At 39.6% G+C, this 16,745-nt stretch overlaps 1 protein-coding gene across 5 annotated transcripts in view; it reads left to right on the forward strand.

The window, feature by feature from the left end:
* The window catches only part of PDLIM5 (PDZ and LIM domain 5), a 231,011-nt gene that overhangs the window by 95,630 nt on the left and 118,636 nt on the right, over nucleotides 1–16,745 (forward strand). For 2 of the 5 annotated variants that reach the window (XM_089691630.1, XM_089691635.1), the window contains exons 4-5: nucleotides 4,221–4,263; nucleotides 8,381–8,835. In XM_089691630.1, coding sequence (XP_089547756.1) covers nucleotides 4,221–4,263; nucleotides 8,381–8,835 — 498 coding nt within the window. The remainder of the gene's footprint in view (nucleotides 1–4,220; nucleotides 4,264–8,380; nucleotides 8,836–16,745) is intronic. The other 3 variants (XM_089691634.1, XM_089691632.1, XM_089691631.1) reach the window with 2 other exon arrangements.

Consider the following 16,745-nt stretch of genomic DNA (forward strand, 5'->3'; position numbering starts at 1 on the left):
ATCCAGGTTTTGCACAACTATTCCATTGCCACACTGAGCTGGGTTTTAAGAGGGTGGACTTCAGTCTTTTAGCTTGTCAGCAGCTTTTTCAGTGTGTGCATATTTAAAACGAGCATGTGTTTATAAGACGTATACTTCTCCTTAAAGCAGATCTGAACCCATTGTAAAAGTTTGCCATGTCTGCTGATTAAGGATGCCACTACGTTGGATACAGGTTTAGCATGAGGCACAGTCCGTGGTTGGCCTGTCGGATGCAGCTGCTGTTTAGGTAATTTGCCGGCTGGCAGGGCTGATTGTGAAAATACAATAATCACAGGGGGATGGTCATCCATCTACGCTGTTTAGCTTCAATGGAGGCATCTGTGTATAGCCAGCTTTATCCTGTATAAGAAATCACTCGCTACCCAAGGGCATGCCTCTGCCATATTGAAGAAAGTCTGGCATCTTTTTGAGTAATGGCATTTTTAGGGCTGTTTTGGTTATGAGGTGGCATCAAAAAGTTTTGCGATGCCAACAAATGGCAGCACAATGCTGTTCGCACAGTCACAGGGACCACCGACCTTCATATGTCAGTGTGCCAAAGGACATCATCCTGTGTACAGCTGGAGCTGTGCAACAGGTGCTATTCTGACCATGTGCGTTACCACGTCTGCTATTTCATCATGGACCGCAAGTTAGAACAAAGAGCAAATGTGAAAGTCTGCATGAAACTGGGAAAATCTGCTAGAGATGTTTGACATGATTCAGCACGTTTACGGCAATGCTGCAATTAGTCGTTCGAGGTGTTTCAAGAACAGAACAACATCCCTGGAAGATGATGAGAGATCAAGAAGACGTTCAATGAGCTCAACCCCCAAAAATGCCCTCTTCCCCAAGATGAAGATCCAGCTCAGATGTTTTGACAAGATTGCAGAGATCCTGCGATTTGCCCAGTTTCATGCAGAATTTCATGTTTGCTCTTTGTTCTAGCTTGCTGTCCATGATGAAATGGCAGACGTGGTAATGCACGTGGTCAGAATAGCACTAGTTGCATAGCTCCCGATGTACACAGGACAGTGTCTTTTGGCACAGTGTCTTATGAAGGTTGGTGATCCCCGTAACTGTGTGTGCAGCCTTGTGCTGCCATCTGTTGGCGTGTTACAAAACTAGTCTCAAAACTTTTTGATACCACATCGTGGATATAAAAATGCAGCAAGCATACAGGTGAATTCAGCTTGCATTTAGGTTCAGTTTAGGATGCTTCTGACCTTGACTAAGCTTGCCATTTGCATTCCCATTGAATTTTTGTAGTTAGAAAGCAGTTCTTGCATGAAAAAAATCAATGTGTACAGTGGATATGCAGGGTTTGTAAACGGACAGCTCTGCTGGTCAGCAGTGGTGTTAGATGTGTTTTTTGTTTTTCATTTTTAATGTGACAACCTTTTTAACATGAGCATAAAATGGACCAGATAAAGTGGAAATAGTAATTTTTTTATTTTCTTTGCTTTTATATGTAGTATAGACATTTCTTGTCTTCCTTTTTTAATACTTTTTGAAAAGTTCCCTTCAGCAAATTTATTCTGTTGTAAAAGCATTTGTCAGCTGCAAGAAATGGAGCATGTTTTTACTGTTCATTTTAAGTGTTATGGCAGCACAACTAATAGCGTTTTAAATGACATAACTTTGCATGTGGACACTTCCAACAGCTGATCACAAAAATCTACCAATGTGAAATTATTATTAGAGGACTTCTGTGTTAGGAAATTAGAAACTTAATACTTAAATCTAGATGGTTTAGAGGTAAGAGGAATTGTCCCCTTTTTTAAAAGAAAAAAAAAAAAAAGTATGGGATTTATTTATTTTAAAATCATGCTTACCCAGGTGGATGCATTATCGGTCCGATGCTGCATCTGTCCCATGCTAGTTTAAGGCTGACAACTGAGGGATCAGACACCACTGATTACTGTTCTCCCTGCCGGTTTGAGCTCTGTCAGTCACTGCTGTCTGCCTTACCCCCTCCCCCAGCACTCACTGGAGCTCTGGGCTGTGGAGGGGGAGGAAGCAGCTGAGAGGCTGAGTCAGGTGCAGGTCCAGACATCTGGGTGTATCCCAATTTAAAGTCGTGCTCTTTCCCCAGCCTGGACCAGCTGAGTGACGCCAGCCAACAGCAGACTTTTGCTTGCTGTCAGCTGAAAACACGTCACAGGAGTGCAGAACGAATTGCACTCCTGTGATCTACAGAAGTGCAGCCAAACGAGCTTTTCAAGTATTGTGTTTTGTGGATGACTCCCTCTCCATAGATATACAATATAACTTTCGCTACGATCATTTTTTGACCTAGTAGGATACTCCTTTTTTTTTTTTTTCCTTTTCTAGTATTCCGAGAAGCTGTTCTTCCGTTGACCTGGAGGGTTATTCCAATGAACATAAGTTGGTCTGTGTAGGTGTACTAGGCACGGAAACCGTGCTAGGGACAGGGTTGTCAAGAGAGACTAGAGTTCCTATTCCCATTTGCAAAGTCATTCGCATATCCCTGCTGCATTAGACCAACCAGGGAAAAAAAAACTGAGATTGCCATACTAACACAGGAGGTGTAAGTATGGCGATCTCCCCAACTGTGCTGTTGACAGGGTCTACCCCCCTGCCCCCAGAACACACTGATCAGCACTTGTGGCCAAGCGTTGGTTGGATGCGGGTCAGATGCTTGTTTTCCATACAGCTGTATAAACGGGCCGAAAGTTGGTCAGTTTTTGGCCCATTTGTGCGATACAAGGCTTAAGTCACAACAATAGACAAACCTGATTTGCTTAACTAGTTGCAGGCTATGATTAGACAAAGCCAGCATTACTGTGTACTCAGAAGTGTCGGTAGCTGTGTGTAAAAAAAAAAAAAAAAAAAAAAAAAAAAAAAAAAAAATGAAACTGCCCAAGACACAGTTATACAAAGATGCAAAGTAACATATTGTTACTATTGTATCATTCTGTGCTTTCATCTGCAAATCAAAGGGATGTATTGAGATCTGAAAATGATATGTGCAAATGATATCAATTAAAGGAACCTGACAAGTAAGTCTTTTTTTTTTTTTTTTTTAAACTCCTTATTTTACCCTTGGTTTACGCTAATCAGCCCTAACTCCTTAGTCTCCTCTCTTCAGCTGCTACTTTTTTCCTGCTGTTTTTTTTTTTTTTTTTTTTGATTTAACTATTAATATTGAAACTCTTTTGTTTTGTCAGTATTTTACATACTTAACACATATTTACACATTTCCCGTTTTTGAAATCGTTTTGTTTTTTTTTAATTTGTAAATTACTTTTGCGATGCTTTGTACCAGAATCATAATTTTGGTGTCACTTGAAATGGGACATATAACAGAATAAAATGTGCACGTTTTATATTCAGTAATTTTGATTTATTTGTAAACTAACAAAAAAATGCATTTTGTTTAGTTTTTGTTGTGCTTTTATTGTCTAAGGATTGCAGGAAAAAAAAAGTAGTAAAGTTAACAATGTGCTGTAGTGAGCTTTGCCCAATTGAGTACTTGTTCTGTGTATGTCCAGCTCTGCATTGCAGTTTAGATGAATTGCTTGTTTATTGTACCTTTTTGCATTGGGCCTGTATATGTACCCTGTGAGTGAGAGATCCTGTATGATGCCAGTAGTCCCTTGACTGAGTCTTGCCTCAGGCACAGCATTTCACTTGGCTTAAAATTGTATTGGCCCTTGCTATTGTTAAATCATGTTTCAAGAGCAATCTTTCTCTAATGCAAACCAAGTTTGTTTTTCTGCTAGCTCTTCTGTTGGCATAGAGCACCAAACATGTTAAGGTAACAACCAACTCTCTGTGTTGCTATAAATTGCGCATTAGATTCACCATTTTACAGATTTCACATTAGCATCATGTTAGTGTGCATTTTTTTTTTTTTCTCACAAGCATAGGGCAACCTGTGCACCTGAATGGGCTGGCCTATGTGACAAATGCTCCAAAGAAGCTCCTGCACCTTTTCGGGCATTGAGCTTTGTGTTTTTTTTTTTTTTTTTTTTTTGTTTTGTTTTCTTGAAAGCACACTTCTGCTGGTTGCATTTTAGGGTGCCATAATGAATGGCAACGCAAGCAGGGCATGCATTCATTGCGTATTCTCAGAATGCACAGATGTCATGCAGCCTAAATAAAACTAAGGCTGATGTATGAAAAAGGGGGTTTGTTTAGAATATAACCTTTTTTTGTTTTTTTTTCTCTTGTAGAGCTGCAGCTGCTTCAAAGACCAATCAGAATCCTGCACAAGTTGTAAGTTCTCCCAAAATATCCATTTGGCATGTACTTTGTTTGCTGGTGTTTCATTATAAATGTAAAATATATTTTGATCACATAGTCATTCCAGATTCTGGCATGCATGGTTACTGTAAGGAAATCATTAAACATATGTTTTTTATTGCTATAGTGCAGATTTTTTTTCTGATACAAGATTCTCATTCTTTAAATAACATGCTTTGCTGGCATTTAGTCAGCTGAAATCTAAGTCATTTATAAATCATTGCTTCTTTTATTGGACCAACTGTATGGGTCAATGCTTGGTGATAGCTTAAGCAAATTTTTTTCAGAGTTGCTTTTATTGCTGAACATAGTAGTTTTATGAAGCAATTGTGCATCTAACTATGGTCTGGCTATAGTCCAGTTTCTGCAATTGTGTTTTAAATAGCTAATGTTCAAAATGACATAGCTTGCATAGACGTGCTAAGCAGTTAACTAAGACAGATTTGTGTTTGTTGCTGCACAACAGATGTTGCTAAGGGTGGAGCAGAGGACAGAATAACGTGAATGCTAGCATAAAATCATCAATAAAATTGTGTTAATAAAAGGGGCTTGCGTGTAGGTTTTTATTAAATTCTGCTTCTGCGGGTTCCAGACTACGCACTAACCATTACACCTAATGCTATTCCATCCAACATCAAGCAAAATAAAGCTACTGAAAATTGGATTGTCACTGTCATGGCATCCACTCTGACCAATAGATACATTAGAATCAGGGGAGTCAGTTCTCAGCAGTATGAGGAATTTTAGAAACCATGATCTAAAGGCAGAGATAGACAGATGCTTATCTTCAGGCTGCCCTGGTGGCTGGAAACGTTTCCATTGACTGAGCTGGGAGTAATTTCAGTAAGGATTATCATTAGCCGTACAAGTGATGGCACTGCTCAGCAAGTCTATGCAAAGCTAAGAATCCTTTTTAAACTGTTTAGGTATGAATTTTGTTGCATACTTACAGTGGGGCAAAAAAGTATTTAGTCAGCCATCAATTGTGCAAGTTCTCCCACTTAAAAAGATGAGAGAGGCCTGTAATTGGTATCATAGGTAGACCTCAACTATGAGAGACAAAATGAGAAAAAAAAATCCAGACAATCACATTGGCTGATTTGGAAATAATTTATTTGCAAATTATGGTGGAAAATAAGTATTTGGTCAATATGAAAAGTTCATCTCAATACTTTGTTATATATCCTTTGTTGGCAATGACAGAGGTCAAATGTTTCCTGTAAGTCTTCACAAGGTTGGCACACACTGTTGCTGGTATGTTGGCTCATTCCTCCATGCAGATATCCTCTAGAGCAGTTATGTTTTGGGGCTGTCGCTGGGCAACACAGACTTTCAACTCACTCCAAAGGTTTTCTATGGGTTGAGATCTGGAGACTGGCTAGGCCACTCCAGGACCTTGAAATGCTTCTTATGAAGCCACTCCTTCGTTGCTCGGGCGGTATGTTTGGGATCATTGTCATGTTGGAAGACCCAGCCACGTTTCATCTTCAATGCCCTTGCTGATGGAAGGAGGTTTGCACTCAATATCTCACGATACATGGCCCCATTCATTCTGTCCTGTACATTGATCAGTCATCCTGGTCCCTTTGCGGAGAAACAGCCCCAAAGCATGATGTTACCACCCCCATGCTTCACAGTAGGTATGGTGTTCTTTGGATGCAACTCGGCATTCTCTCCCCTCCAAACACGACGTGTTGTGTTTCTACCAAACAGTTCTATTTTGGTTTCATCTGACCACATGACGTTCTCCCAATCCTCTTCTGGATCATCCAAATGCTCTCTAGCAAATGTCAAACGGGCCCAGACATGTACTGGCTTAAGCAGGGGGACACGTCTGGCACTGCAGGATCTGAGTCCCTGGCGGCGTAGTGTGTTACTGATGATAGCCTTTGTTACGTTGGTCCCAGCTCTCTGCAGGTCATTCACTAGGTCCCCCCCGTGTTGTCCTGGGATTTTTGCTCACAGTTCTTGTGATTATTTTGACCCCACGGGGTGAGATCTTGCGTGGAGCCCCAGATCGAGGGAGATTATCAGTGGTCTTGTATGTCTTCCATTTTCTATTTATTGCTCCCACAGTTGATTTGTTCACACCAAGCTGCTTGCCTATTGCAGATTCAGTCTTCCCAGCCTGGTGCAGGTCTACAATTTTGTTTCTGGTGTCCTTCGACAGCTCTTTGGTCTTCACCATAGTGGAGTTTGGAGTGTGACTGTTTGAGGTTGTGGACAGGTGTCTTTTATACTGATAACAAGTTCAAACAGGTGCCATTGATACAGGTAATGAGTGCAGGACAGAGGAGCCTCTTAAAGAAGAAGGTACAGGTCTGTGAGAGCCAGAAATTTTGCTTGTTTGTAGGTGACCAAATACTTATTTTCCACCATAATGTGCAAATAAATTATTTCCAAATCAGCCAATGTGATTGTCTGGATTTGTTTTCTCATTTTGTCTCTCATAGTTGAGGTCTACCTATGATGCCAATTACAGGCCTCTCTCATCTTTTTAATTGGGAGAACTTGCACAATTGGTGGCTGACTAAATACTTTTTTGCCCCACTGTACATTGGTTCAGCTTGAACCAATGTAAGTATGCATATATCATACCTGAGTGATCCTGTGGAAGCTACAAGTTGCCATAGTAGAGTAATAACTAGGGATGCACCAATACCGAGTATTTTCATGAGTACTCGTGAAAATGCCCCTGATAACTGAAACTTTGCGGTGTGACTTGCGTCGGTATAGAATTGAATGGATGCAAATCACTTTGCAAAGAATGGCATGAGATTTGAACAGGAATATGGTGCGATTCCTGTCCGAATCACATATGGTTTTCTGCACCGCTCCTGTGTGAACCCAAGCTGAAATCACGATAACAAGCAAGCCGGGGTTCACACAGGAGCGTGGGGAAACTGCATGCGATTCAGACTGGAATTGCACCACATTCCTGTTCAAATCGCATGCCATTCTTTTCAGTGCGATTTGTGCCCATTCATTTTGTATGTACAAAAATCACACCGCAAAGCATCTGCACTCGGTATCGGCAAGTACTTGACCATAAGTATCGGTACTTTATACTTACTGATAAAAAGGGTATCGGTGCATCCATAGAGATAACAGTGCTGAGTGGCAGCCCTTCTGCATAGTAACAACATCCATTTGCAGGACTTGAATAGAAACAAGGACTTCTCTGACTGAACAAGGTGGAGATGTAGGGCAGTAAAGTCATGATCTCTCCCTTGTCCAATCAAAAAACACCTTGTATTAATTGAGAAAAAAAAAATACAATGCGTTCTGTGAATGGTGGCAGTACCGAGCCAGCAACCCCTGTAGTTACTATGCAGAAGGGCAGCTGCTCTACACTAGACTAAAAATCATTGACTACTACAGTGATTTGCAGCTTCGAAAGGGATTGCTCAGGTATTGAGATATATGCATACTTACATTGGTCCAAACTGGAACAATGGAACTATGCAATACAAGTAATAACCATGTTTTAACATTTCCAGTAATAGGCAGTTACTTTCAGAATTCTGGGCTTTCCAGATGTTGCACAATGCACATATTTGATTGCATAGATGTGGTAGACCTCAGTGTACCATCTGCTTTAAGCTAACCATACACAGCTAGAAATTTTGGTCTATCCCTGTAGAATCAGCTGAATGTGCTGTGAGTGGTGTTGTCTCCTCACCCAGCTCAACAAAATGTTGGCTAAACAATGACTATCCAATCAGATGCAGTGATTGTTCTGGTATTCAGATGGATATGGGGTTTGCAGTCTAAATGCAATAGCCTGCACTGTAGATTCCTTAATTTTGTTCAAATGAGAAAAATCTAAGCGTGTATGGTTAGCCTTAGTACAGTGCGATTTATAATAACATGATATTCTTATCACAAGATTGCATTTATTTATGTTTCACATGGGAACTGGGGCTTTGAAAGGTTAGAGTTTTTGCTCTGGGGCTATTGACTCATTTGAATTAGTTACCATCAGATGGTACATTAAAATTCGAGACATCTGTGCATTTTAAGGATATGCCATGCTGAGTTTCTTGCATGTGGTTGGTGTGTGTTTTTGTTTTTTTGTTTTTACACATAGGAATCACCTAAAGAAATAATAAAGCCTGTGCCTATTGCAACTCCCGCTACACCCGCTGCATCCAAAGTCACCACTTCAGCCAATATGACCTACAACAAAGCACCTAGACCATTTGGAGCCCCATCCTCTTTAAAACCTGCTTCAATCCCATCACCATCCTCTGCCTTTTCCCCAGCATCTGCAACCCAGTCCTCCCCTCAGCCTTCTGCTTTATCCCTGCTGTCTGCAGTCAACCCACCTCCCCCCACCACATCTGGAGTGCATGCCACTTATAGATCTGCCACAGATGGCCAGTCACCTGCTTTAAGTGCAACTAAAGCTGCAGTTAATGTCCCACGGCAGCCTGCCAGCTACAATTCAGCTGTCAACCAGTATGCTAATGCGGCTGCACACGATGGGGCTGATGTGCAGAGAAGAGGACAAATGGAAAACCTGGGTGATAAACCACAAAATGGGTAGGTAGATATGGCATGCAATATCATTTGTGCATGAGATATGTTTTTCTTTTATGCATACTTGGCATATTGAAATTGTGTACAGTTTTTTTTTTTTATATTGCTCTACAGAGTGATTTCAAATGCTCTAATGACTCTTATTTTTGTTTGTCTTTTAACATGGAAATGCTGTTTATTCACTCAAAATAGTGAGGACAATTTACCTGTTGCTGGAGACATACTTATGGTACAAGATATTGGTTAAAGATGTCTATTCAGACAAGTGTGCAAATGATCGCTGACAGCTATACCTTTTGTCCCATTAATAGGGTGGGTAGGAGGCAGCTGATTAACCGATTTTTACCATCTTTCAGCCCCCTCAAAAAATGCAGGCATTCTATACCAAAACCAAGTTTCCGGGTTTACATGTGACCATAAAAGATGTTGTACAGTAATTGAAGAATTTAGATATGTCTTGGTCCAATCGCTGGCCATTATCCCTGTTCATTGCAATGTTGTATGTAAGAGTCCTTATTTTTCCGATCTCCTTATAGTTGTCACAGTAAACGTAAAAATGTACGACTCTTATGGCTAGTACCCTACATACCTCATATACGTCTTACATATACTATCAATTCAAATATTAAAAATTTGCATTTAAGCCTAAATCAGGGTCAACAATAATCCATTTTGCAGCTTTTATTTTTATCCTGGCATTAGTGTTGTATGCTTAGCTTCCCAGTTCTCTAAATTCACAAAGCTGCTGGCATTTTCTATTTTTCTCAGTGGCTCTGAACATGAGGCAATAAGTTTCCTGGTTCAGAGTACAGTTCTCTGTAAGGCAAGAGAAATTGCACAGAATTGTGTGATACTGTATGCGGGCACTTGAGGTGATTACAGAAGAAATAGATTTGACATTCTGAGTAAAGCAAAGTTTTAGCATTTCTTGGATAACCTAGTCTCTCTATGGACTTTTATCTGATGAATACAACTAATTTTAACATCCAAAACGAAACCAGAAAAAGCAGCCAATAAGACTTCATTTCAGAGCGTTTACAGTGCTTACAGGAAGGGAGAACCTCATCACTGTGCTGCTATTCTCTGATTGTGCACTCAGACTGGGGAGAGGGAGATGACTTTTATCGTAATGTACCAGTGAATTGTATTAAAAGTACACTGACCCACGCTCCTTAGCCCTGATAATTTTTTTTAAAACAATCACTCTAGGTGCAAAATACATTCTACTTTGAGCAGCAGCTTTGTTTATAAAGAGGGTACAATAGTGTACACTTGTCCCTTGTGCTGTAGTAACAAACATGTGGCAGGAGTGAGTAAATTAGGGGGGGGGGGGGGGACATGACTGAAAAGAATTGCAAATATTTTAAATAGGTAAAGGTTCACTTCTATGCAATTTGCCTGTATAATAAAATAAGTGTGGGAAATAAAAATAAATTCTAGGACTGAAAACTGAGCAGTCACATGATTGCTCAGTTATTGGTCTGCTCTAAGCAGAGAGTGGTGGCTGTCAGTCACCGGCTCCCTGTTCTACCCCTCCATAGTACAGTGGACTGCCGTGCTGGGGAGGGGGCTTGAGAAGCTGGCTCAGGCTCTCAGCGGCATCCTGAGAGGCTGAGCCAGCTGCTGGTCAGATATCTAAGTGGATCCTGACATCCATGATCCTTGCAGAGCTTGGACTGGCTCTGTGGCGTCTGATTCTGGGTTACAGGAGTGCAAGAGTAATTGCACATCTGTGACCCAGAGGAGAAGTATGACGAAAAAAGCTTTGGCCATACTCCGTATTTAACTGTATGGCTGGAATTCAACTTTAAACATAAGCACTTGACACTGATGAATTTGTCAATACATCATAACATAACAATTTTCAAAAATGCCATTTCATGTGATCATTACAACTAGATGCTTCTGTGTACAAAATTCTCCCAGAAATGTTTATCACGCTGCTTTTTTTTTTTTCCTGCAGTTATTATCAGTCTGGTACAGATCAAGTGATTATAGCAGACTCAACCACTTTGCACTCAGTAATGAGGATGAATTAAATAGGAGCAGTAGAAGGTGCCTCTAAGTGCAATAAAAAACTACATTTATTGATAAAAACAAGAATTGGCAGCTCACATTTGATAAGCAATCATGCACCAAGTCATATGAACTTTATCCTCTGGGGGCTGTCATCCACACCTCAACAGTACATAGAGGTGATCGAGTCCAAAGACTCTGTGCTTACAACAGCCTTTAAATACTCAGGGAGCCATGTGAGTCAGTCAGACAGCTAGAGGAATGTCTTGTGGGATGTCAAATGCTGGTGGGCATGGAGGTGGTATGGCTACTCTACCTTTTTCTCAAGCCAGTCTTGCTGGTATAGGAGTAATCTTTACATACACATTTAATAGATGAGATTGCCAGGCAGGACCATAAGGTGCAGCATGCCTCATAAGTGACCAAAGTAAAGCTCAAACGATAAATGTAAATTTAAAGCCAAATTGAGACTGCTTGGTGCAACACCATATGCATAATATAACGTTCTCTCCATTCCGAAATATCCTCGTGAGGTTTGTGCATCTTAGATTGTGACTTTCTAGAGAACGATCTTAAGAAGGAATGGGAACAACTTTCAGAATTTTGTACTCGGAAATGAATTGGCATCATCATATCTCAAATAGAACAAACATACGGGATTCACCAGCAATAAGCTGTCATTCTCATTCAGCAATTTTAAAAATTAGAAAATCTGTACTCAGTAGCTAGCACTATACCCTGATACCAAGTATGGGAAAATGTGTATACAACCCAGTGCAGCGTCCAGAGGAAAATATGCAAAAATAAATAAAAATAAAAATACAGTAATACAGATATATCCCTGTGGGGGGGGGCACAAAACCGTAAGTAACAAAAGTAATGAGACGCAATTATATTTACTGTATTATGAGCAACAATAAGTAGATAATCATGTCATAATCATAAATTCATGAGTGACAAATAAAGCGACTTTAAAGTGCAAATCATGATATACCATAAACCAAAAACTTATAAGTGAACAAAGAGAAAGAAATCCATAAAAGTGTCCATCAGTTGAAATTTAGAAAGCCATAGAGAAAAAAACGTCCCAAATGCTGTGATGGAAACTGAACTTCACATATAGCTAAGGTGACATCTCTCGCCTTCATGCAAGGCTTAACAAATTACCAAGGAACGGTCATAAGAACTTTTTTTTTTTTTTTTTTTTTTTTTTTTTTTTTTCATTTTTAGAAAACCGGCCTTCCCCAGGCATAAAAGACAGTCTTCTTCCATACTACCGTTACTCCATAATGCCCAAAGATATCATAATAAAGCTAAACACTCCTCCACAGCTTGTTGAAAACTCCTCAGCACCACTTAGGATCAGGTCAGCAGGATCAATATTGTACCAGATACATGCAATGAAAAAAAGACACTCCACATAGTATAAAACCGCCATACAAGAACAATTTGTTAGGTAAATGCACTTGCGTAGCAACCAAGTAAAACCGCATGTCCAAAAAAAAAACCTGCCAGAATCCGAATTTCCAGAAACAAAGATGACCATCGGGCATGCGTGATAGCGTGGGTATATAGCTCTGCCCTATGCATTCCGTCACATATGATGTCATTAGGTGCATTCAGCAATTAACCACTTGTTGCCCTGAACAGTACATTTACTGCAGAGGGGCGACACATGTAGGCTCAGTCACGTGTGTGTGTGTATATGTAATTGAGCCTGCACCTAATTAGGAGTGAGCAGCATGCCCTTCCTGAGACCACTGTGTCATCCAGACACAGCGGATCACTGTTACTGGTAACCAGGTATCTAGTGATTGCTATGATTGGTCATAGCAATCACATGATAACAATGTAAACAACCTGTCATGACTGGGGCTACATTCATGAACAGCTTGCTTACTGTTGTGATGTGTGATTGGCCCACAGCAATCTCATGGTAACTGACTACTTGTACTATGTGATTAGCTTAACCAATTACTAGGGCTGCACTGAAATTCCAGTGGCCGAAACGTGAAATGGAAAAAAAAAAGCACCGATACAGGTGCCGAAAAAAAACCTCGCTCCTTGCCGTCGCCCAACCGGAGCCGCTTGGTTGTTCAGTCTTACCTGACAAACAATCGATCCCGGTGTTGGGCATAGAGATGAGAGAAGGAAAGATGGCCACCACCCATCTCTATGCCCTTGGAGAACCAGAGTGATGTCACTTCCGGTTCCGGCCATTTTTTATTTTTTTAAAGCCCCTAGATCAATGCTTTTTTTTTATTTTTTTTTATTTTTTTTATGTAATGCTTTACATTGCAGAGGAGAGATGTTGGGTCTTATTGACCCCATAAAAAGGACCTGTCACTAATTATTTATATCACAAGGGATGCATGCATTTCTTGTGATAAGATTAAAAGTGATTACAATTTTTTTTAAAAGGAACAGTGCAAACAAAAAAATTAAATAAATTTTTTTAAAAAGTTTAACGTGCCCCCATCCCCCCGTGCTTGCACATAGTGTTGAACACATACGTAGGCTTATGTAAATGGTGTTCGAGCCACACATGTGAGGTATCGCCACGAACGTCTGAGCAAAATCCATAAATTTTGCACTAGGCCTCCTCTAACTTTACACTGCTAACCTGTACAAATTTTTAAAGCATCACCCATGGAGATTTTCAAGTGCCGCAGTTTCACGCCATTCCATGAGCGTGCGCAATTTTGAAGCATGACATGTTTGGTATCTATTTACTTGTCGCAACATCCTCTTACATATTTTACAAAACAATTGGGGTGTGTATATATGTGTGTGTGTGTATGTATGTGTGTGTATGTATGTGTGTGTATGTATGTATGTATGTGTGTGTATGTGTGTATATATATATATATATATGTATGTGTGTGTGTATATGTATATATATATATATATATATATATATATATATATATATATATAATTTTTTTTTTTTTTAATCAAAGTGTGTTTTTTTTCCAAAAATATATATTAATTTTTAAAAACTGTGCATTTTGGTTTTTGGCCAAGTGCATTGTGAATTTTCAGTTTCAGCACCCGAATTTTCATTTCGGTGCACCACTAACAATCACCGGTCACGGCCATTCATGACCGCTAAAGCTATTGCTTATTCAGTGAGTCACTTTGTAAGCAATAACAGTGTAAAAACAAAACATTCCCTGAATGCCCTCCCAGAGTAGTACAGTGCCACTATGGCGACACTGAGCTATTGTGATAAAATGGCGTGTAGTAAAAAAAAAAAAGAAATTATATATTTAATATTGTGTGTGTGTGTTTTGTTTTTTGTTTTTTTCAATCATTCTGTCATTAGTATACCTGATCACTCCTACACCAGTCATATGACGATACTGTACTGCACTGGTGATAGAGAAAAAAAATTGTGACAAAAAAAATGTTACTTGATTTATTCATCTTCGAAAAAAATTACAACTTCCAAAAACTTGCCATGCCTCATGCTAAATACTTAAGACTGTCTACTTTACAAAAGGGGTCATTTGGGTGTTAATTGTACTGTCCTGGCATTTTAGGGCCTTGAGAAATTAGATGGGCTGTCAGTACATCAGGATTGATCACTTTTTTTCAAATATATATACAATAGTTTGTAGATGCTATAACTTTCATACAAACCCATTAATATATACTTATTGGGTTTTTTTTTTCACCAAATATATGTAGCCGAATGCATTTTAGCTTAAATTTTTATGATAAAATTTGATTGTATTGGATATTTTTTAAACCAAAGTTGGAAAATATTTTTATTCGTGTGCGTTTTTTTTTTTTTTAACATTTCAGGTTTTTTTTTGTTTAGATAATAAAAAATAAACAAACCAAGTGATGATCAAATACCACCAAAAGAAAGCTCTAGTTGTGTGAAATAAATGATATAAATTTAATTTGCATAGTGTTGCATGTCCACGCAATTGCCAACTTAAGTAGCACAGTGCAGAATAGCAAAAAAATGCCCTGGTTATGAAGGTAAAACCTTTTGGAGCTCAATTCGTTAAGAAAGCATCTATTGGGCCATTTTTAAAATGGTTATCACAACTCAAACAAAATACCAAAAAAGAGAGGTTTGGATGATTTGTAGGAAACTAGGGAAGTTCAGTATTTAGAAGACTACACCTGGAAAAAAAAAACCCATCCATCCCAAACACTTACAGAAACATATTTCCCTTAATGTCAATTACTTAGTCAAAGACTAACAAGCTACCAAGTCTACAGCTGTTCTATTAACAAGACTGGAACACCCACCACACCACATAACTGTGGTGATGATTTCCCTGAGAATGAGACTGCCACATCACTCTCTGCCTCTATTGCCATACAACATTTGTTCTTGTATAGGGTAGTGGTGAAACCCCCGGGATAACCATTGTGCCCATTAATGCAATACAATTCCATCTCCACCACCCCAGCACACAGGGATGGCCGTTTGAAGCGCAGAGTCTGTGGATTGTATCACCTCTGCTATGTGATGTTGTGGTCTTGATGACAGCCCAAGGTGGATAAAGTTCATATGCAAGGCACTTGACTCCTTATCAAATGTGTTTTTTTTCTTTTTCTTTTACTTTTTTTGCTGCTCTTACATGCACTCTCTGCTGTTCCTTTTTGTTGCTTTAGAGATTCCTTCAGTCTCTTGAGGAGCTGCACTGAGTGTTGGAAGCCAGCGGAGTTAACCCCTGATGTGCCTCACATGGACTTTATGAACTCTTTGAATATCCATTTTAGAGAAGTTACTGTTTATACAACTTTTGCCACAATATAATGTGTTTATGTACATTCTTCAGGATGAAAACGGACAGGGCTCTAGAATGAATTTTGTTAAAATCCTTTCAGCATCAGCATGCCCATTCCTTCTCCAAGTATACGCAGTACCACATGTACTCTTTTATGAATGTCAGCAAGGAACATGGTGGGTTCCAGTTCTCAGTAGGCTCACACAAGGATTGGCAGAAGGCTCTTTGCTTTTCATTTATTTTCAAGCATGCTGTCATTTTACACAACACATTTACATAGCGTACATTCACAGCAGTCCCTGCCTTCAAAGAGCTTCCAATCTAGTCCCTAGCTCACATACTGTATATATACGTACAAGGGACAGCAACAATTGCATTGCATCTATGCTCCACAAACCAAAAACTCTATTTCATGTGACAAAAAACCTCCACCATTCATGTCTCCATGCTTTATTTAGCTGAGGTATCGCTTTGAAAAACACCACCTAGCGATCCTGGCCATCGCCATCTTGAGTAAGGGCAGATGATTCATGTAGCATTTGCTTCCTGGAATCCATCTGTCCTTTGCTCAGGCATGCAGGCAGGACTTTGTGCTTAGCTGAGAAAACCCCTCCTGAAGACTCCTAGGATGCATGACATCATTTGCCAAGGCCTGGATACCAGGAATTAACTGAAGAAATAGGAAATATATCATATTTACCGTATTTATTCGAGTATAACGCGCACTCGTGTATAATGCGCACCCCTAATTTTCGATTAAAAATCGGTATAAAATTTTTGTTTCACTTTTCCTCGGCTCAGACCAAGCATTGTAATTGACAAACGTTGTTGAACACGTGCGGCCATGATAAAAATCATTTATTGACAAGGTAAACACAATACCGAAATAAAATTACCGGTAACAATATTTATTTAAAATGCTTCAAAGTCAGATTCATCATCATCAGATACACTAAAGAGTTGTTTCCATTCTTCTAGAGTTAATGTATCATCAGTGTCCCAGTTGGCAGGAACATCTGTTTCTCCAGCTTCTTCGCTTTCGCTTTCTTCTGAGTCTGAATTCCACAGCAGGTCGTCTTCTGTGCCGTCCAGTTTATTGCTGATGCCTGTTTTTAAAAAACTCTTGATGATCATTTCTTTTGGCAT

Source organism: Staurois parvus, unplaced genomic scaffold (genome assembly GCF_062004578.1).
Source record: "Staurois parvus isolate SC_StPar_1 unplaced genomic scaffold, SC_StPar_1.0 ptg000566l, whole genome shotgun sequence".
NCBI lineage: Eukaryota > Metazoa > Chordata > Amphibia > Anura > Ranidae > Staurois > Staurois parvus.